This window comes from Microcaecilia unicolor, chromosome 4, assembly GCF_901765095.1.
Source record: "Microcaecilia unicolor chromosome 4, aMicUni1.1, whole genome shotgun sequence".
In the NCBI taxonomy this organism is placed as follows: Eukaryota; Metazoa; Chordata; class Amphibia; order Gymnophiona; family Siphonopidae; genus Microcaecilia; species Microcaecilia unicolor.
Genome location: NC_044034.1, coordinates 94,537,450 through 94,561,030, shown reverse-complemented (window position 1 = coordinate 94,561,030; position 23,581 = coordinate 94,537,450). Strand labels below are relative to the sequence as shown.

At 38.7% G+C, this 23,581-nt stretch overlaps 1 protein-coding gene across 1 annotated transcript in view; it reads right to left on the bottom strand.

The window, feature by feature from the left end:
• SUCLA2 (succinate-CoA ligase ADP-forming beta subunit) overlaps window positions 1–23,581 on the bottom strand; it is a 145,911-nt gene that overhangs the window by 12,386 nt on the left and 109,944 nt on the right. The window contains exons 7-9 of the mRNA XM_030200494.1: window positions 13,472–13,633; window positions 10,401–10,543; window positions 3,422–3,542 (exon numbers count right to left, since the gene is read on the bottom strand). Of these exons, the coding sequence (XP_030056354.1) occupies window positions 3,422–3,542; window positions 10,401–10,543; window positions 13,472–13,633 (426 nt within the window). The remainder of the gene's footprint in view (window positions 1–3,421; window positions 3,543–10,400; window positions 10,544–13,471; window positions 13,634–23,581) is intronic.

Sequence of the window (23,581 nt, the reverse complement as noted above, 5' to 3'; positions counted from 1 at the left end):
CGAAACTTCCTTGAGCAAGCGCTGAGGGCAGTCCCATCAATCCAAACCCCATTGGACTAGGTCCACTAGAGGCAGCCAAGTCTCAAACTCCTTCAAGTGAAGGGCCCAATGAGAAAGCAAGACTAACTGAAGACGCCTCATATGAGCCCTCACCAAGGAACCACCTTCAAGGTCACTGCCATGGAGCCAAGAAGCTGCAAATAACCCTAGACTTGCAAAGTCTCCTGTGCACACAGCCTGCACTTTTGTTCCTGCAAATCGTGCATTCAATTCTCCATGAAAAACTCCAACCTTTGCTTGTGTCGAATAGGACTCCCAGGTATTCCAACTGTTGGGTCAGGTTCAGAGAACTCTTAGTATAATTCAAGACCCATATCAAGAATTTGAGGGGTGACTTCCCTCAACTCAGACTCCCAATCAGCTCTCATTAGCCAACCGTCTAGGTTAGGGTGCACCCAGATAGTCTGTTTGCGCAGCTGAACTGCCATGATCATAATCACCATGAAGAAGGTATGTGGTACTATTTACAACCCAAAGGGGAGAGCCTTGAACTGAAAATGTCTGCCTAGGGCACAAAAGAGCTTGTGGCTTGACCTGATAGATGGGAATGTGCAGATATATGGCTCTGCCAAATCCAAAGATGTTGAAAACTTGCAAGGGTGCACCGTGGTGATCATGGAGCGAAGGGTCTTGACCCCAAAGTGTGGGACTTGGAGAGAGGCACTGACTCCTGCTGGAAGTACAGAAATACTGGAGAGTTCCATGGTGCATCAGCCCTTACAACAGTGAGGTCACTGGAATAGGTCAGTATCTCTACTTCAATCTGTTCGAAGGAAAGGGTCATAACCCACTCGTGTGGACTGGTCTAGCAGGGATGATAAGGAAACTTAACTTATTTTTTCTGTAGATAAGGCTCCAATAATTTCTAAAGAGGATTCTAGAGAGATAGAAACCTAAAGGGAAACCCCAGGAGTCCTAGCATTCCTGCAATTTACTCAACAGATTTGAAGAGAGACAATGAATGGATTTTCTCTATATTTTCACTCTTGAACTTTGCATTTTTGATAATGATTGGACTATGGACCATACTGTACTGCTTTTGCTAATTTTTATTTAAGTATGCTCATTTCTTCTTATTTGGAACAAAAATCAGCTCGTGCAGTTTTCTTTGAGATGAAGTAAAAGATCCCACAGCCGTACTGCATGGTTGCCTCTATCCCAGAAAACATGTTCCAGACGCTGGGGTTTTTTTTCACTATGCAGCCTTTCTATACTCGAGTGCTCTATCAAAAATGAGTTAGACTAAGACAGAACAAAGCATATTCATAAGCATGTATTAATGAAACAAAGCCAACATGGATTTAGTGAAGGGAAATCTTGCCTCACCAATCTATTACATTTCTTTGAAGGGGTGAACAAACATGTGGATAAAGGTGAGCTGGTCGATATTGTGTATCTGGATTTTCAAAAGGCGTTTGACAAAGTACCTTACGAAAGACTCCAGAGGAAATTGGAGAGTCATGGGATAGAAGGTAATGTCCTACTGTGGATTAAAAACTGGTTAAAAGATAGAAAACAGAGAGTAGGGTTAAATGGTCAGTATTCTCAATGGAGAATGGTAGATAGCGGGGTTCCCCACCGCTGCTTTTTAACATATTTATAAATGATCTAGAGATTGGAGTAACTAGTGAGGTAATTAAATTTACTGACAACACAAAGCTATTCAAAGTTGTTAAATCGCAAGAGGATTGTGAAAAACTACAAGAGAACCTTACAAGACTGGGAGACTGGGCATCCAAATGGCAGATGATGTTTAATGTGAGCAAGTGCAAAGTGATGCATGTTGGAAAGAGGAACCCGAATTATAGTGATGCAATGAAAGGTTCCTTATTAGGAGTCAATGGCCAGGAAAGGGATCTAGACGTCATCGTTGATGATACGCTGAAACCCTCTGCTCAGTGTGCAGCGGCGGCTAAGAAAGCAAATAGAATGTTAGGTATTACTTGGAAAGGAATGGAAAACAAAATGAGGATGTTATAATGCCTTTGTATCACTCCATGGCGCGACTGCACCTCGAATATTGTGTGTGGAGTGGAACAGGTAGATGTGAATTGCTTGTTTACTCTTTCCAAAAATACTAGGACTAGAGAGCACGCAATGAAGCTACAAAGTAGTAAAATTAAAACAAATCAGAGAAAATATTTCTTCACTCAACGTGTAATTAAATTCTGGAATTCGTTGCCAGAGAATGTAGTAAAATCTGTTAACTTAGCGGGGTTTAAAAAAGGTTTGGACAGCTTCCTAAAAGAAAAGTCCACAGACCATTATTAAATGGATTTGGGGAAAATCCACTGCTTATTTCTAGGATAAGCAGCATAAAATGTAGTGTTTTGGGATCTTGCCAGTTACCTGGACTGGCCACTGTTGGAAACAGGATGCTAGGCTTGATGGAACTTCAGTCTGTCCCAGTATGGCAATACTTATGTAATTATATTACGCATGAATAGTTTTCACCTGGTCCTTGGCTATAGGAATAACATCATTTTCAAGTAAGGTTCAGTATTTTAGTAAATTTGCACCTTTGTGCTGATGCCACACCAACTATCAGCCCTTCACATCCTAACTGGCACACAACCAAAGTTCTCTCTTGCTGTCCTTTTATTCAGTAGCTCATTTTTCGTTATGGCTAAGAAAACTGATTGCAGAATTTGCATGCAATACAAGCTTCAATTAGAAGGGAAACTGGATTGCAATCCTAATAAGGAGAAGGGATAGCATGAAAAGAGAGTAACAATAGAAGTATATGACCAGCATAATGAGGTGGAATAATACTAGAAACAGAAAATAAAAATCAAAAGTAGCAAAGACAACCCACAGAATCAATGATAGGCTGACAAATTGTGTAAACACGTAATACAGAGTAAAGGAAAACATGTAAAACAGTGACGACAATGAGGAAACCAACTGATTATTATGTAGAAGTACAGTGCTAAACAATTTCATTAGCTGTACTTTTAAATGAGAAATTCACACAAATGTTTGGAAAGGAAATAATTTGAATGAAAAAAAAAACAATTTCTTAATTCTATAGGGATAAATATTTCCTCATACTAATAGAATGAATTGTGTTTATACATCAACATTTTAATGCAGTCAATAAAGAAATTCAAAACAGAAGCTGAAGTTAATTACCAACTAGGCAACATTTACTTGATTGACAGAATATTTTAACAAGTCACATACGCTAACAATGAAACACACACATCTGTGAGATTTATGTTCAAATTTGATAAGTAGTTGGTGAAACTATCTTCTATTTCAATCAGGAGAGAAAACTGGTACCTATATAAACTGACTGCTTGGCTGAAAAATATATACCTAGCAAGATTTTTACATGCTATATTAACTGGCAATAACGCACCTTGTAATCGAACCACAATGGGTATCCTCAGTTCCAAGTCCTTTACAGCCATAATGATACCTTGTGCAATAACATCACAACGCATAATCCCGCCAAAAATATTTACCAAGATGGCTTGCACCTGTGTGATGAGAAGTGACATGGAAAACAAAGCATAAATTTACCTTAATTAAACATGTCTCCTTCCAAGCAATAAAGGGAAAAAAAAGAGCTTTCATTTTTAAGCATTCCCAAAGGAAACGTACTACGGCCAAATTCCACCCTTTAAATTTGAATCTCCTAATCTCCTTTAGTCAACTAGACCACACTTAAATACTTCAGCTCCAATTTCAATCATCAATCCTCTTTCAAATGATTCTAATTCACAAACAGAATAGTTTGGTTTAATCTTTTTCTACATACAAACACTGAGAACAATCATAGCACAATCACAAAATTTAACCAGTTATCAGAATATATAATAATTATTTTTTTTTTCTTTTATAGATAGATATTTTTTCTTTTTTGGGAGGGGAAGGGGAACATTATCTTCATATTACTACAAAAAATAAAGGCATGTTTCATTTTACAGTACGGCCAAAAACATATTAGGGATATCAGTTCAGGTCATTTTTATTGTGATCTCTTCTGTTTTGTTGCTCCTGAGTGAATTACTACAATGGTTTCTTTCATAATTTTCTTTCCACAAAAAGAGGCAAAAAATGAAAAACAGTCCAAAAGCAGAGGAGTACTGAAGACAATGGCAAAAGGATGTTTACTGAAGGACTTGATGTAGTCACATTTCAGTGAATGCCTGCATCAGGGTGTAGAAAAACATGTACTTGGCCAAAAGTAGGGAATTTATCTGGCTCATATAAACAAGATGAAGCAAGTGCTTTTCTGAGTGGTAAACAATATTATTGTACAATACTATTATTATCTTTGATGGCTGGTTGCAGACCTGTACTTTGTTCTTGTCGTATGATAATCATTTGCTTGGTTTATATATTTTGGTACTCACTTGTAATAAGTAATTTTTTCAATAAAAGTTATTACCCAACAAGATGAAGCAAACAGAGGCAAAAAAAAAAAACTGGTAACTACTACTACTACAAAGCAGACACATCAGTGCTTTGAAGTGCTGTTAACAAACACCCCTGATTTGCAGTTGCTAAACATAGCCGCTTCTGTTTGCTTTTTATTTTTTTTATTATTATTTTCCTTAATGTTGTTGTACATTGGCCAGGGGTTTCATCCTGAACTCATCTGCTTCCAAATACCAACCCCTCCTTCTAGTTTAAATGCTTAACAATATAGTCTGAATTTCTTAAGTTACCTTTTCCTGCTAAAAAAGATGTAGGCCATCGTTACAGTACAGACATTTTGTTTTTCCCTATATTGCATCTATCTATATATCTAAAGCAAATCAATCTCTTGGGTTTTCAGGATTTCCTCAATGAAAATGAATGAGACTGATTTGCATGTACTACTTTCATTGTATGCAAACAGATCTCTGCTTCGATTATATGCATATTCATTATGGAAATCTTGAAAACCCAACTGGTTTGCGGCCCTCGAGGACTATGGTTGTCCACCCCTGAGTTAAGAATGTGTGCACTTAGCAGCAGCTATACCAAGCTTATTGAGTTCAAAAGAGAAAAAAAAAAAAAGCTGAATGTTAGCAGTCTTTTTCACTACAGGAACCAGAGGATACACACACAGAAGGTTCTCTTCCCATTCTAGGGAGAACATATCCAAGACACTTTTTACCACAAGTCCCTACTCCTTAAATGAAATTGAGGAACCTTCCTATACAGAAGAGACCCAACAGTTCTACTGATAGTATCCCCCACTCAGGGAATATCTGATTTGCTATCACCCAGTCAGGGAATATCTGATTTGCTACCCCTCTATCCAAGACCACTCATGAGGTGACAATCCATATGAGGTGACAGTCCATCTGCTAAGATGTTGTCCTTCCCTCACAAACTTATGGCCCTGAGAACCATCCAATGTGAGATGGTTCAGTTCAATATTCTGACATTTTCCATACACAAGGTATGATCCTTTCCTTTCACATTTACTCACAAAAAACATAGCTATTCAACTGCTTGAATTGGGATAATTTTATTGGACAACTGATCTCTGAAAGCTTTTCCAGTGTTTCAAATTACCATTATTATCTCAAGGAACTTTATCTGATAAAGTCTTTCCTAAGCTGACCATAGGCCCCAAGTTTGAAGATTCTCTACATCATATATTAATGTCCCAGCACAGATTGCATGCATCTCTGGTTAGGACAATTTATTGGAGAAATTTTAAAAGAAATTCCTTCAACCAAATTTGAATCAGAAACCAGGGCAGAAAGTCACTGAGCTATTAAGTGACTAGGACAGTGTCTCATAATGGCTCACAGCCACTGACAGTGTAAACCATGAAGTTCAACATCCTCAAGATTTCCCAAGTTGATATCTGCTGACTATTTCTTCCACAGCAGACATGTCTAATACAGCTCCTATAAATTCTAATTGAGATGATGGCCTCAAGTATGATTTGGAATCATTTACGTTGAACCCTACTAACACTAAACTTGAATGATTTTGCTCACAGATACTTTAGTACTTTCTTCGGATGTGTTTTTGATCAGCCAATCATATAGTTAGGGAAACATGTGCACCCCTAATTTGCATAGATGTGTCTCAACCATGCTAGACATTTTGTAAAACATGTGCACTCCTAATTTGCATAGATGTGTCTCAACCATGCTAGACATTTTGTAAATACTCATTGTACTGATGCCAAATCCAATGACAGTACTCAATATTAGAAGTGGTGTTTTCATATTACAAATCTGAGATATACCCACATCAGAGGAAGCATCTCTCCAATATTCTTTTTGTAAACAAGTAGGGAAGGCATGCAAAGTATGTGTGTGTATACATGTTTTGAAAGCATCTGTATGTTTTTTTTTTTTTTTTGGGGGGGGGGTAGTGGTACGCACTTTGTGTGTCTATGATCAGTAGAGGAGATATGAGGGGAAGGCAATTTGAAAAATACAATTAATCACTAGGATGGATAGTTGTGAGGGAATAATTTAGGGGGTGGGACATTTTGTGGGGTGGTGGGGAAACTGAGGGGTAGTTTAGAGGACTGGGGAAGTTTGTGGGGTGTTGGGTCAGTTGTGGTTAGGGTTTGGGGTAGTTTGTGGGATGGGACAGTTATAGGGTTAGGTTTTGAGGGTGGGGGCAGTCTGTGGGGTTGTAGGATACTGATGGTGGCTTAGGTTTTGGGGGATGGGGCAGTTTTGGGGGGATTGGACTGTTGGCAGGGGTATTTTTAGGGAATGGGACAGTTTGTGAAGTGGTAGAAAATTCGTTTTTGGAGGAATGGGAATTTACAGGGTAATGGCCAAATGGGAGCAGTGTTTTGGAGTGGGCAATTTGCAGAAAGGGTAGTTTTAGGGGGTGGGACAATTTGGTGTTGTGGTAGTTGCATGGGATATTTTGGGTGTAGGGCAGTTGCAGGGGGTAGTTTTTGTGGATATGGCAATTTGTGAGGTGGGATAGAAGTTGGGGTAGTTTTTTGGGATGGGGCAATTTGTGGGGTGGTGTAGCAGTTGCGCAGGGGAGTTATTTGGGATGATGCAATTTGTAGGGTGGTGTGGCAGTTGGGGGGTAGGGAGTCATTTTTGGGTGTGGTGGCAGTATTCAGGGTGGTCAGGTAGTTGTATGTGGGTAGCTTTTGGGTTGGGAGAACAGTTCGGAGGTTTGGAAGAAGAATCCCACCTTTTAAACTGCCTTGCCCTGCTCTCTAACTTCTACATTTCTCTCTAAGTTTCTATACTAAAGAAGCTGGAACTCCTTTTCCCATAGAAATGCACTGGAATTTCCAGTCCAATTTTGCCCATTTTATTTATTTGTTACATTTGTATCCCACATTTTCCCACCTATTTGCAGGCTCAATGTGGCTTACATAGTACCGTAAAGATGTTTTTTTTGTTTGTTTTTTTGTTACATTTGTATCCCGCGCTTTCCCACTCATGGCAGGCTCAATGCGGCTTACATGGGGCAATGGAGGGTTAAGTGACTTGCCCAGAGTCATAAGGAGCCTATGCCTGAAGTGGGAATCGAACTCAGTTCCTCAGGACCAAAGTCCACCACCCTAACCACTAGGCCACTAAATACAAAGTGATGTTGTGGTCGAATAAGGTTAATGTGTTATAGACACATTTGGGAATCGTAGAGATGATGTGTCTTTTTACCATTTTTTTCCCCCTCATACAAAGTTTCATCCCATTCCATTTTCAGAGCATTATTTTGCCCCCAGACAGACCCTCTGGACCCTTTGTATGATTCTTTCCAAGATCCCTGCTTCTGCTACTTAGGATGAACTGCAGAGAGTAACACCATTTCAGAAGACACTAGTGTCCTGCTTGAATACTTCCTAGATGATGAAGATGAGAGTGGGTAAGACATTATTCCAGGGACATACAAGCTTGTACACACAAATATTCCAACACACACGCATTTACATTCAGATTGGCTGGAAAGAATTTCATGAGCCATGCTCTGAAATCTTTCCCCACTTGTTTTTGAAATAGAAACCTTAGCAATAAAACATGTATTCAGTATTAAAAATATACGCTCTCATCAAATGAAACAAAGCTTGCAGGTTCCAAATCTAATTAAAAGATATAATAAATATCCTATAATTCATTAGTTTGGCTCATCCTGTACTACATTTAATATGTTTACTATATGTCTTGATGTACTGCCATTCATTACACATAACAGTGGTTTATAAAATGATAAATGGGAGTACAATATAAAAAGTAGAGAGAAAAAAAAAAAGAAAACATCCAATCAAGTCCCCCCACCCCCACCAACACAGCATCTCAGTTCCCAAAGTTAAGGAAAAATAGAAGGCTTGACCAGAATGCACTCACTACACAAATACTTTGGAATAGCATTCCAAAATAGGGAAGCCAGAATGTAGAAACAGAATCATGTGTTGATTGCAAACAAGCATGAGAGGGAGGAGAGATGGTTAGAAGACAAGAAGTGGATTAATTAGCAACACTAGTAGGCCATTCTACATAGATATTGCCTACACCAAATTTTAAATTTTGGGAGAAATAGGATAACATGATCCATGCAATTGGCCAAATAAAACTATCTAATAGCAGTATTTTGAATAACCTGAAATCTGCATAAGGCAAAAATTGCAGGGCTCTGTTATAAAGGGCATTACAGCAATCTAGTCAACTAGTCACCATTGCATAAATGAGGAAATGAGGATCAGGAGAGCATCTCCATTAAGAAAAGAATGAATCTAAATTGACGAGGCAAAGAAACAAGATTTACTTACTAAATTTAATTTGAGGTTTAAGGATAATTCAGAGTGAAAAAGCATTCCCAAGATTTGTGACAGAGAATCCTTCCAGCTTGCCCATCTAGGAATGGTGCAGGAGTTGGAACAGAGTTACAACTGGTAATCCATTTTGCATAATCATTCTTTAGATTGAGTTTCATTTGATTAGAATCCAGCCACTGAGCTACTTATGAAACTCAGCGATGAAGTGGTGCTGAAGTGACTTAGTGTTAGTGTGAAAAAACAACAAATAACGTATTTATCACTATCAGGCTTATTTTCGAAAAGAGAAGGGCGCCCATCTTTCGACACAAATCGGGAGATGGGCGTCCTTCTCCCAGGGTCGCCCAAATCGGCATAAATGAAAGCCGATTTAGGCGTCCTCAACTGCTTTCCATCGCGGGGACGACCAAAGTTCACGAGGGAGTGTCGGCACTGTAGCGAAGGCGGGACCGGGGCATGAATAAGAGATGGGCGTCCTCGGCAGATAATGGAAAAAAGAAAGGTGTCCCTGACAAGCACTTGGCCAACTTTACTTGGTCCATTTTTTCTTGCGACCAAGCCTCAAAAAGGTGCCCGAACTGACCAGATGACCACCGGAGGGAATTAGGGATGACCTCCCCTTACTCCCCCAGTGATCACTAACCCCCTCCCACCCTAAAAAAAAAAACAAAAAAACAAAAAAAACTTTAAAAATATTTTTTGCCAGCCTCAAATGTCATACCCAGCTCCCTGACAGCAGTATGCAGGTCCCTGGAGCAGTTTTAGTGGGTGTAGTGCACTTCAGGCAGGCGGACCCAGGCCCATCCCTCCCTACCTGTTACACTTGTGGTGGTAAATGTGAGTCCTTCAAAACCCACCACAAACCCACTGTACCCATACCCACATATAGGTGCCCCACTTCACCCCTTAGGGCTATGGTAGTGGTATACAGTTGTGGGGAGTGGATTGTTTTTTTGGGGGGCGGTGGTTGGGAGGCTCAGCACACAAGGTAAGGGAGCTATGCACCTGGGAGCAATTTCTGAAGTCCACTGCAGTGCCCCCTAGGTTGCCCGGTTGGTGCCCTGGCATGTCAGGGGGATCAGTGCACTACGAATGCTGGCTCCTAACACGACCAAAGAGCTTGGATTTGGTTGTTTCTGAGATGGGCGTCCTCGGTTTCCATTATCGCCGAAAACCGGGGACGACCATCTCTAAGGTTGACCTAAATGTTGAGATTTCGGCGTCCCCGACCGTATTATCGAAACGAAAGATGGACGCCCCATCTTGTTTCGACAATACGGGTTTCCCCGCCCCTTCGCCGGGACGTCCTGTGAGGACGGTCTCAGGAAAACATGGGTGCCCCGTTCGATTATGCCCCTCCACGTGACACATACAGAATACTGCTTGTCTTTTAAACAGCTGTCATTATCATCAACTGTCAATACAGATAAACATATTTTTGCTACAGAATTATAATGGAAAATTCAATTATTTCCAGAGAAAGGATTCCATCATTTTGATTCCAAGTAATAATTATACTTGCTTATTTATCTTTGTATAACTACAAAGTTATAACTAAGTAAAAAAAAAAATAAATCCTGTAAAATTACAGTTTCTCTCTCTCTTTGAGGGGAAAAACAAGGCTTACTTTTTTGTCTGACGTAATTAGTCTAAAGGCTTCTGTCACTTGCTGGACTGTTGCACCACCACCAACATCAAGGAAGTTTGCTGGAGTCCCTCCATGAAGCTTAATTATATCCATTGTAGCCATAGCCAGACCAGCACCATTCACTGCAAAATACCACTAAGGTGAGCATTTCTAGGGCTGATCAGTAGCTAAAATAAACAAAGAATCTATTCCATGTTGGTTACATACTTATAAGCCCCAGATTGGCTTATTCATTTGAAAACCTAAAACACATATTGCCATGTCACTGGATAACCATCACTATGGCACAGTTTGAAACAAGTGGTGAGATCACAGAAAACCTAAGCTCCTGGCTTTGCTTAACTGTATTCCCAATTCTTACAAGGTCACCAACAAGAGTTTTGGGTCTTGGTGTATCATTGCTTCAAAGAAGGGGTTACTTCAACCACATTCCGGATTCAGATCAATTTTTGGTATTAAGCTACTTGTTAACTTTTTTGAATAGAAATAAGCATGTCCTGTGTTTATGACTCAGAAGCCATATGTAGCATGGAAACCAGAACAGATCCCCTTTAGACTTTAAATTAGCTCCTGCTTTAAATCACATAATACACTAACATATATATAAACCTCTTTATTGGATTCTCTCTCTGAAAACTCATTCTATTTCCTTTACTCACGTAAAGAATTGGGTGTGAAAAATGCAGTGAAAATGCTAATGCTGTGATGTATTTACAAAATAAATAGCAGCATATTTATATACTATCCAGCTCAGGAAATCTGAATAGTTAACAAAAGATAAAAATTGCAAAGAAAAAGAATACACAGCATTAAACAATTAATAATCAACATATTTCTAAAATAAGAGAGTTTTGAGAAGTTTTCTAAATTTTAACAAGTGATATTCTGTCATTAAATTAATAAGTAAAGAATTCCATAAGAGAGGCAGTTTCAGAGAACAATTTCTTGGTGGTTACCCTCTTCCATACACTTACATTAGCAGATTGTTGTTTAAATAAAATCACATTCTTGTACCAAGGCAAGTTTCAATGGTTGGTTTGCAATAGTACAAAAGAACAAAAGCAGAAGGGACCTCTTTTGTACGCAGTAAACACACAAAAAAAGAGGAGCAACCAATGTTCCAACTGAGGGATATTTATTAAAAAACACAATACTCATCTTTAGGGTGTTTTTGCATTGTGTTTTTAAATAAATATCCCTCAGTTGGAACATCAGTGTTCAATCCCCTTTTTTTTCTTTTTTGTGTTTATGGTTTGTAATAGTAAGCAGGGTGACAAATAACCAGGACCAATACAATGCAATATTTTAAAAGAAGGGCACAGTAGTTTAAATTCTACATGGGCTACAACTGGTGGCCAGTGCAAAGACTGAATCAGAGGAGAAACACCATAAAATTAAAAATAAATAAATAAATAAATAAAAATCACCTGCCTACACTAGCATTGCCTCATGAAGGGGGGGGGGGGTGTCTCTTACTAAGCCACGGTAGCATTTTTAGCTTTTGGTAGAAATCAGCTGGCGGTAAACGCAGAGGCACCCATTGTACTCCTATGGGCGTCTCAGCATTTATCACCAGTTGATTTCTACCATGAGCTAAAAACGCTACCACAGCTTAATAAAAGACCCCCTAAAATGTTTAATAGCACTTGTGGCCTGCATCAGAGATTCACTGGGGGTGGAGGGCAGACGAGGAGAGGAATGAAAAAGAAAAATAGCTCATGGTTGAAAAATATTCACATAGGGCACAGCGAAGATGACAAAAGGATACAGTGTAAATATTCCGTTGATCAACAGAATAAAGATGGACTTTTTTTAGACATTGTCTTTTAGACTGTATCCTTGTGTCATCTTCGCTGTGCCCTATGTGTCTTTGAATTTGCGAAGCCCGTGTTCTTCTGTGTTTACATTGAAAGATAATATTTACACGGAACTTACTGAAAATGTTCACAAGTTTCTGAAATAAAAATAAAAAAACAGATCTCTCACAGAGACTCAGTGACATTCCTGAACAGTACTAGCATAATAGATTTACTTGAGAAATACAGAAAAACCACACCATTGAAAAAAGGAATTCAAATCTGCAAATGGAGGATACCAAATTGCTTCTGATGGAACCAATAACAATGCATTGTATGTCATCAAATTCTAGCTAAATTACTGGCCAAATACTTCCTTTCATGACAATTGCTATTTGAGGTGATCTTTTTCAGCTATACATCCTCCAAAGGGCAAGAATAATTTTGGTAAGTAAACTAGTCTCTGTACCAGTGTGCAAGAAAGGCCAATCACAAAAATTGGCAATTTACAGGGAGAAACTTAAAACACACTAAATCAATCCCAAACAGGACACGTCTCAAAAAATTTACAGGTTCACTGTATCAATTTCAAAGGACTGTCATCAACCATAAGAATGACAACACACACGATACAAAGGTTCGACCAGAGGGGAAAGACTTCAAAGCAAGATATGCACCATATCTAGTAAAAGGATACCTGCCAGAAACTACAATCTAGAAAACCAAAACTGCTTATGCCAAAGGCCATCACAAAACCTCTTAAAAATGTGCTTGGTACACCATTTTTATTACTGCTACCATCGAGGTATTTTGTATCATTGTCCACTGATTTTATCTTATGTAATACAGTAGTAAATAGTTGCTCAATGCTAGGATTTTCTTCATTTTGGTACATGTTTTAGTTAGCGAAAATAAAAATCCCACTCGCAATGGGTCTTGTCCCTAATCTAGGTGATGGCGGAGGAGGGGGAATATGTCACATCAAGTCTATTACACACAGAGAAAGGTCTAAACTAACATAAAAGCAGGATATAAAGATCAGTAAGTACAGCTCCAAACCGGTCTCACTCAGAAACCCGTGGATTTTTATTCATACCAGACAAATAAGCAACAGAGTTAAACAACCCAAGAAGTTTTTTAAGGGTGTTTTGTTTTAACACAAAGAATACAATACCATCCATACAAAATGGGAGAAAGGCTTTATTAAATGGGCCAATCAATTATAATATAGACTACAAAATTCTTACAGCTTACCTAGACAACCTATATTACCATCAAGTCCTATATAGTTGAGGTCTGCTTTAGCTGCCTGCTCATCTCTCTCATCCTCTTGTGTCCAGTCTCTCAGATCAAAGACTTTCTGTTGACGATACTCCGCATTTGAATCGAAATTTATCTTTGCATCCATGCACATCACTGGGGAAATAAAGAAACTGCTCTTAGGTCTCTCAGTTTGGCTTTCTAAAAGATCACATCCCTTTCTCTTTAAAAGCAAACAAACAAAAACAAAGCAAATGTATAAGATTAGCAAATAAGCCAGTGGTTCCCAAACCTGGTCCTGGAGGCATCACAGCCATTCAGGTTTTCAGGATACCCACAATGAATATTCATGAGAGAGATTTGCATGCACTGTTTTCACTGCATGCTAATCTCTCATGAATATTTACTGTGAGTATCCTGAAAACCTGAATGGCTGTGATGCCTCCAGGACCAGGTTTGGGAACCACTGAAATAACCCTAAGTACTGAACAGGGTTTTTGCTTTGCAGTATACTTCTTGGATTTTGAATTATCGATACGTGATTAGATGACAGAATCCAACAGCACATTGTGAAATAAGCTTATTGATAAAAAAAAATACTTTTGCACATTTTCATTCCAATAGCATAGATGCACTTATATTTTTGCTACTTATACCACATTAGGCATATTATTCACTTCAAGCAGGTCTTAAAAAGTAAAATGCACCTATAAAATAAAAAGTATAAACTTAAAAAAAAACCCAAAACAGAAAAATGACAACAGATAAAGCCCATGTGCCATATCTAGTCTGCCCAAATGCACCAATTATTAAGCTCTACAATCCTTCCTCTCTTCCAGAGATCCTCTGTCCCGTGCTTTCTTGAATTCAGATACCATTTGCATCACCACCTCTACCGCAGCGAACAAAAAAAGCCTGAAAATAGCCATGGCCATGCAGTAAGATTGCTCTTACTGCAGGGCCATGCGAGGGACAGCACTTACCGCCACCCACTGAGGTGGTAACCGGGTTAGCTCCACTCTAGAAATTACCTCCTATTTTCCCTAGCATGGCAAATGGTGCGTGCCAGGGCTGGAAATACTGCCGGCACCCACATTGGGCCAACGGTACTTCTACATTAGTGTACGGTATGTCCACATTGGGCTTACTGCTGCTCTGTAAAAGGGCCCCTAAGCTTGTCCTCATATGCTTTATGATGAAGACCACTGGCCATTTAATAATTGCCCTCTGGCCAACTCCATGCTGTTTATATCCTTTTGAAAGTACAGTCTCCATAACTGTACACAGTACTCTACATGCAGTCTCAACAGTACTCTAAATTGAATCTCACCTCTTTTTTCCTGCTAGCCATTTCTTAGCCTATGCACCCAAGAATCCTTCTAGCTCTGTGATTCCCAAACTTTTTACTATGGCAGAACCCCTAAAATATTTTTTTCATTCACTAAGGAATCCTCAATTTATGAAACATATATATGTAACCTGCTGGGCAAAAAGTGGAGTATGCGACTTATTTGTATTACAAAACAGATGGATATCAATTGCATAATCCTGCAAAATTTCATCCTCAGGTAATGACTAATTACGTCTTTAAAAAATGAGAAAAATGTATCAATAAAAAAAAATTACGTTTTTCAGAAAAACGCATTTGAAAACTTACGAATAAAATTTTAACCATATATAGACTATGATCAAATTTATCAAATTTCATCCTTAACAATTACCTCTCCAGACTTTTATAGCCTTTATTCTCTATTATTTGTAACCTCACTTTTGGTATCTTTTCACTCAACGTGCTGCTTATGTTCATACAAACAGATTCTACAATCTAATCTCTTGAGAAACCCTACGGTTCCATGGAATCCATTTTGGGAATCACTGTTCTAGCTTTTCGTGTTAGACACAATCACCCCCATATATCCCTTTTCTAAGATCAATGCTAGAAAAAAAAGGGGGACACATTATCAACATGGGCTACTGTTAAGGCATGTTATTTTACCACTAACTTGTGCTACTATAGCACAGGTCTCATTTTATGCAATAAAATATAGATCATAATAGCTAGGGTTAACAGTAAAATAAAATATCTTAACAGTAGCCCACATTGGTAACTTCCCTCCCTTAATTTTAAAGAAAATGTCAAAGCATAAATTAATTCCTAACAATTCTGTAGGAAAAAGTCCGAAACACTCAAGCCTCTCTCAGCTTGGGTGTCAACTATCAATTTTGACAGTCCTAAGCACGTCTTATTCATATACAATGACTCTTCAAGCTAATGTAATCACATCTTTTAGGTTAGCAATACTTAGCCCTCTTCTCCAATACTGAATTCCCTCAGCACAGAATACCTGGCTCTCAGTTCCAAATCTAAAATATCTTCCTATTCAGATCCCATTTCTCCACATATCTTTGTCTATGGACAAGTGTGTAAAAATTGAGAAGGCTGCTTAGCTATTGAATAATTAACTAGATATTATATATTTCCTCAAATTTACCTATATACTTGTTCACCAACAAAATAGTAGTGACACGATGCAAGCTTCTAACAGTGATCTCTCTCTCGGGATTTCATCTATCTGCACTCTATGCAATGAGTATACATCTATCAGTGCTCTAAATTTCTTCAACTAAAGAAGTTTACTGCCCCGTTTATTTGATAATTTTATATACTGTTTTTCCTAAAAGGCTATAAAGAGGTTCACAACAAATTATGGGCCCTGTTTACTAAGCCACACTATAGGCGTGCTAACTTTGTAGCGCACGCTAAAAATTATCACGCTTTTTGCTAAACACACCCATATATACTATGGGTGTCTTTAGCATTAGCGCACGCTAAAAGGTTGGCGCCTACAGCGTGGCTTAGTAAACAGGGCCCTAAAACAAGTACTATACAAAGCACTAGCATCTTAGGACAATTCAGTCAAAAGAGTTAAATAACCAGGCCTTATACTGTTTCTGGAGCACTTATACAATGTCAATTAAAATTTTTAGATCCAAAAATGTAGTATATTCCAAAGAGCAGTACACTTTTGCTACGCGAGCATTAAAGCAATTCTATTTGGGACCTGTAACAGAACTTACTGTTAAGAGCAAAATGCTGGCCTGGGATATAGGACAGAAACAGGACACTGATGCAAAGTAATTTGCTGATAAACTTGCGCATCAAAAATAAGATCTTAAAATCAGTTTAATAAATGATATGAAATGATGTTAAGGATTTCAGCACCAAAGTGATATTTTCATTGATGGTGACTCCAGTAATAAGACAAGCCAGTATATTTGGCACCATTTGGAGCCTATGGAGTTTATTTTGGCTTGAAAAAAAAAATCGTTACAGTAGTCTAATCAAGTTGCAACAAAAGCAGGTACTACCATACAAAGTTCATTATTTTCCTAAATATGGTTTCAAATATCTAATGTCCCATAACTGAAAGAAACACGTTCTCAATCCTTATTCCAGAAGGCTTATCCTCCAGACTCAACTTAAGAACTATCTAGCTAAATCCAATCTTCAACAAGAAAGGAAGAAAACTTATTTCCAATGGACTGAGACCAAAAGTGTGTTTTAGTGGCTAACAAGCCATTTCTAGTTTTTATTCTCTCCTCCCCCACCCCCCGATAGCAACTTGGAAATTAAAGAAAGGAGTGGGTCTTAGCAGAGGAATGGAGTTCTATTTGAAACCTCATAGAGTCAACAGAGCTGGCCAAATCTGTTTACTGCTCATCTCTTAACTCTGATTCAAAGTCTTGGTTTGAGCTGCTTTCTCTACATTGATGGTGTCCAGATAGCAAAGTTATTCACCCGTAGCAGGTGTTCTCCAAGGACAGAAGACAAGTGTTCTCACATGTGGGTGACATCATCGACGGAGCCCCGGTGTTCTGCAACTTTTATAAGCCTATGGAAGGCCTCCACCACATAAGCATGAGTGCCTTCCCGCCTGCCTGAGTTCCTTGATATCCACGGTTGGATGAAAAGGATAAAGAATGCAATTCCTAGGGAAGGGTATGTGAGTACTTGTCTTGCTGTCCTCAGAGAACACCTGCCACAGATGAGTGACATTGCTTTCTCTGAGGACAAACAGGACATAGTATACTCATGTAGGAATCCCTAGCTACCAGGCTCATAGAAAACAACAAACATTGGTCAATAGGGACCTGCAATGGCAAGACCAACCAAAACCAATAACACAGTTCCGCAGAATTTGTTTGGAATCTAGAATCCAAGTCCACCCTCCAAGGCCCATTCTTTTCTGTGATCAAATCAACTGTCACACTGGGTATTCTGCTAAAGGCATAAAAACCTCATTGCAGCTCTGCAAATCTCTTCAATGGAGACTGATCTCAAGTGGGCTACCAATACAGACATAGCTCTGATATTGTGAGCTGTGACATGATCCTCCAAAGTCTGGGCATAAGTGAAAGAAAGAGATGCACTCTGCTGCTAACTGGATAAACTGAGTTTACTCTTTGCTGTCTCCATCCTGTTTGGGTCAAAGAAACAAAAAGCTGGGTGGACCACTCCAGATAGAAGGCTAAGGCTAGCTTGCAGTCCAAGGTGAGCAGTACACTTTTGCCAGGATGAGCATTTTGGGGAAACTTTTGGCTACATGAAGGCAAAACAGGGGCCCTTATTAGGACTTAATCACAGAATGCGGTTTGGATTGTGAACATGAAAGTTTTTTTAATTATTCATTTTTATAAGATTATTGAAAAACTAAATTACAAGGAAAATAATCTTTGTGCAGAAACATCCTAATCACTCTATATCAAGGAAATAAAATGAACCTAAATTCTTAGTAAGTCTGTTAGGCTAGGATAGTAATTATTGTAATTCGATATTAATTTGATAATTGTAATGCCATATATGCTGGCTGTAAGGAGTACCTGTTGAAAAAACTCCAAACAGCTCAAGACACTGCAACTAGGTTCATAAATAAAATCTCTTGTTTTGAAAGTGTCCCCCCCCTTTATGAATCAAATTACACTGGCTTCCCATCAAAGCAAGAATTACCTTTCAAATACTAAATGGCACAGCTCCAGACTATATGGTACCATTACTACTACTACTACTTAACGTTTCTAGAGCGCTACTAGGGTTACGCAGCGCTGTACAGATTAACAAAAAAGGACAGTCCCTGCTCCAAGGAGCTTACAATCTAATTAATAAACTTACCTCAAAGAAACACTAAATATGAGGCAAGAAATCATCTCAGACTATACCTCCCAAATTGCAAAAATGTGATCTACAAAACTGTCCACTCTGCAGACTTCACTTACCTAGGAACCAAATGGTGGAACTCCTTACCACCCAAAATAAGAAATATACAGGAATATACTAGATTCCACAAAATCCTCATATCGTTCCTATTCAAACACACCCTCACAAAGAACAACCATATCTCAAACGATATTGTATTGCAAAATTGCTTACAACAAATTACTTTCTTATAAATTCTTCTCTGTTTTGTATCCTATACTGTTTATTGTAAGCCACATTGAATTCAAACTTGTTTGGGATAATGCGGGATATAAATGTCACAAATAAATAAATAAATAAATAGTCCTCAAAAATTAGGTAAGATCTAAGAACATATTCAGGAGAAGCTAAAACAAAACAAAAAAAAACTCAGAATAACACACAGAATTAATTACCGTTAGGTTACACACCCAAAAATAATGCCCTTTGTAACTCAAACTGTGCTGCCCACCAAGCCCTGAGAATTAAAAAAGCTACGTAGTTGAATTGAGTCAAAGAAACAGTATGTCTTATCTTGGACATATACCACACAATTACAAGGAAACATAACTGAAAACCGGCACCCAGAGCCAGGACTTGTTGACGCATACTTCTCTCTTGGGTCCAGCAAGAGATTCTAGAAAATTTCTATTTTTAGCACCCATAAAGGTAGAATTAAAAAGTCTAAAATAGGAGGCATTGTTCTGTTGTGGATTAGGAATTAATTACTGGACAGAAAAGGGAGGGAAGGTTTAATGGCCATGTTTCTCAACTGAGGAGGGTGAATAATGCAACCTCACCATTAATATTGCATTCAATTCTGGTCACTGTATCTCAAAAAAGGTATAGCAGAATTAGAAAAGGTTCAAAGAAGAGCAACCAAAATAATAAAGGAGATGGAACGTCTCCCATATGAGGAAAGGCTAAAGAGGTTAGGGCTCTTCAGCTTGGAAAAGAGACAGCTGAGAGGAGATATGATTGGGGCCTACAAAATCTTGAGTGGTATGGAACGGTTAAAAGTGAACCGATTTTTTACTCTTTCAAAAAGTTGCCAGAGGATGCTGTAACAGCGCTTAGAGAATCTGGGGTTAAAAAAACTTTGGACAACTTCATGGAGGAAAAGTCCATAGTTTGCTATTGAGATAGACATAGAGGAAGTTACTGCTTGCCCTGGGATCAGTAGCATGGGATGTTGCTAATATTTGGGGCTCTGCCAGGTACTTGTGACCTGGACTGGCCACTGCTGGAAGGAATATACTGGGCTAGTCTGACCCAGTATGGCTATTCTTATGTTCTTATATCCTTCCTGGCCTTGCCGAAATACAAAAGAAACCAATAAAATCAATTTCATCGTCCGCCCCCCCCCCCCCCCCCCCCCAAGAGCTGAAACATCCAAACTATCTGCAGATAGTTCTGCAACTTCACGTCGTTCATTCATTGGATTAAGTTTTCTAAGTATAGGTAAATATGTCTTCTGTAAAGATGGCAAACCAGCGTCTGGATATTTTGAATACTTCCTTCAAAAATGTATAAAGTATATGTTTTGGAGAAAGAATTTTGGAACTAGGAAAGTTCAGAATTCTCAAGTTCAGGGCTCTCACTGCATTTTCCAAGTTTTCTACCTGTACTTGAACTTTTCAATTGCTTAACATCTTTCTCTACTTCTAATCAATTAGAAGCCTGGATATCAAATTGCACTTAAAATTCTGTTGTGGCATTATTCAATGAGACAGATATAAAAGGAAGAACACATCTTATGCACAGCTTCAACGACAGCCCAGCTCAAGCCCAGCATTACTTCTGCTGGTTTCTGCAGGGGTTGTAGTACTGCCAAGCAGAGATCTATTTCTGCCTGATTAATTCCATTCTCTTCTCTCAGTCTACAATGCAGAGTCCCAAGAGATTCTGTTGAAGTTCCAGTTAAGCCCGTAGCTTCTATCCAGCTTAATGCGGCCTCCTCCAGAAAGGATGTTGAACCATGCCCAATCTCTGGCATCTGCCACCTCTCTACACCCGGCACAGCACAAACAGCTCCTGTTCCGCTTGCCTGCTTTGCTTCAGCCATGGTGTACAGTGCTGGTGGAGTTGAGGGGGGCCTTGTGGGCCAAACGAAAACTCACTCACGAGAGATCCACAAATACATCCATCGAGTGTAACGTGTGTAACGTGTGTACGTAGGTGGTAATTATGTGCTGAGGAGGAGCAACTTTCATCTCTGGGGGGAGAGATCCCTTTAGCTTCCCCTTCCGTATTCTGCAAAAACAAGGGAAAAGAAAAAAGCAATAGCTGAAGCAAGAGTGCAAACGTTACAGCGTCGCCATCTTGGATCTCCCAGCACATGAAAGGTTAAAGGTAAGCGTGGTATTCTATTTTCACTAATGATTAAATGTTTGCTACATCTTGACTTTTTATTTTGAAGATGCATCTGCCAAAACTACATTTGGAACTTGGAGTTTTTATAAAATAAACAGTGATTTTTTTTTAATGGTTATCAATGTTGGACATCACTATTGTTGTCTTATTATTTATCATTGTAATTGAAATCTCCCAATATTATGTTATCAAATTTGATAGCCTTCCTGATTTCTATTAACATGTCGTTGTCTCTCTTCAGCCTCTCTACATACAGAGTAGTATAACTGCATCAGTACGTTTCTTCCTATCACACACAGACTTTCTATCCATAAAGATTCTACACTATATTTTGCTTCCTGCTGAACTCCATCAATTTCCATCAATTCTATCCACCTTGTTATTTTGATATAATTTGTACCCCAATACGACAGAATCACATTGGCTGTTCTCTTTCCACTAGGTCTCAGAGATGCCTATTAAGTCTAACTCTTCATTTACTACCATACATTTTAGCTCTCTTCTAATACGTACATACAGATTAGCTGCATAGCAATTTGGAGGGTAATTTAGAATCACTTATTTCTATCTCTTTTTTATTTAAATATTCTTGTGCTACTTCTACTTTTATCACAGCCTATCAAGATATTCTAACTTCTGCATATGTTAAGTATTTTTTGAATGTACCTCATCCTAGTTTCTAGTTTAAAAGCTACTTTCTCTCCTTTTTAGTACCAGCAGCCGGGTTATACCCTTGTTAAGGTGAAGTCCATTCTTTTGGAATAAGCTCCTCCCCGCCCAATCATCCCATCTATATACTGAGACTCCAAAGCATTGCCAGCTTCTTGGGACCTGCGCATACTTGGCCAGATGCCACAAATTATGGTTCCCTCTGGAGCATGGCTAATGTGGATCCTAACACAGGATACTAAGGGGCTCATTTTCAAAGCACTGAGACTTACAAAGTCCCTTAGTAACCTGTGGAACTTTGTGAGTCTAAGTACTTTGAAAATACGCCTCTGTGTTACCGTTAAGCAATGCTTAATAACTTTCTCTCCCAGAGGAAATGCATTCTGCTTCTGCAGTATTCGCAGACAGCACAGAGAGCAGAAGCCTGGCTCAAGAACTGAACTGAGGTCAGTGCAGAGCACTGGCAACTGAGAAAACCCTCAAGCAGATACAGGTGAGGTGTTTCAGAATAGAGATTCCAAGTTTTACTTCATCAGAAAAAAGCCTTCAGACTGATTAATCTCCACTATATATTTGCCATTAAGGATGAAAATATACTCAAGAGATCTGAGCTAAAATAATTTGTGTCTAGCATATTTATTTTTTGTTCTAACTAATTATAACAGGCCTGCTGCTCTCAAATGAAACCATATTATCAATTCAAAGGCAACCAACTGCCAACCTGGCACGATTGAGATTCTTTAACACATAGATGCTAACCTTACAATATCAGTAGTCAGGATTGCTGGAGCCTGGCCCACAAATTTCAAAAATGCTTGTGAGTGAAAGAATATGATAGATGGCAGAACCCATCAGACAACAAGGGAAGAAGAGAATCACCTGAGATAGCTGGCAGAGCTCATTTTACCAACCACTAAAGACAGAAATGGGTCAGGGCCATTTATTATTATTAAATTATTATAACATATTCAATAAAAATCTTGCTATAGGAAAATAATCTATAAAGAAAAACAATCTCAACAAAAACACAATGCACAATACTGAAAAGGAGCAAGGCCATAATTAAATATCTCAGCTATAGGGCGGGGCAGAGAGAAGATCAGTACAGGCATATATACCTTCCCCTCCACCTCAGTCAGCCGGTCACTTCTTGATCTGATATTTTTTTTTTTTATTTACAAAACTACCCATGTTCCAAAATCCATTTACATTTTGATTAATATCTATGAAGGGACCTACCAACTGTGAATCTTATTTTACCAAACTAAAAGAGGGTCCAAGTAGATGAATTCAGTGTGTCATTTTTTTTTCACTCTCCCATAAAATTTTGACAGGATTCCCCCCTCCTCCATTTGTTCACTCACAAGTACATAAATGTAGCCTCTACAAATGCACTGTACATGCCCCAATTTCCAAATTCGGGGTATTTTGCTTAATAAGCAGCAAGCACATATGTATTGCACAACTATCTCTGAAGCACTATTTCTTCCTGAGAAGACACATAGCTCAATTTAAATTTATACCCACATAAGCAATTTTTTTTTACATAATTTTTCTCTTCCTTCTTTTGCTGGATAACCAATTCCACTCTCCCTGAAGGCAATTTTTTGAAGGATTAGGCCATATAAAGAAGGCATTAACCAGTTAGTTCAGCAAGGCTGAAGAAAATCCTCTGCTAAACATGGAGCATAACCAGTCCTTTATATTTAGAAAGAGACGGATATCTGCAGAAAATTCATTTTGAACTTTTCCTAAACTAGGAATTTATTCAGCTATCTCAGATCTAATATTGACCTCAGACCTCCCAACTTCTGTGGAATTAAGAAATA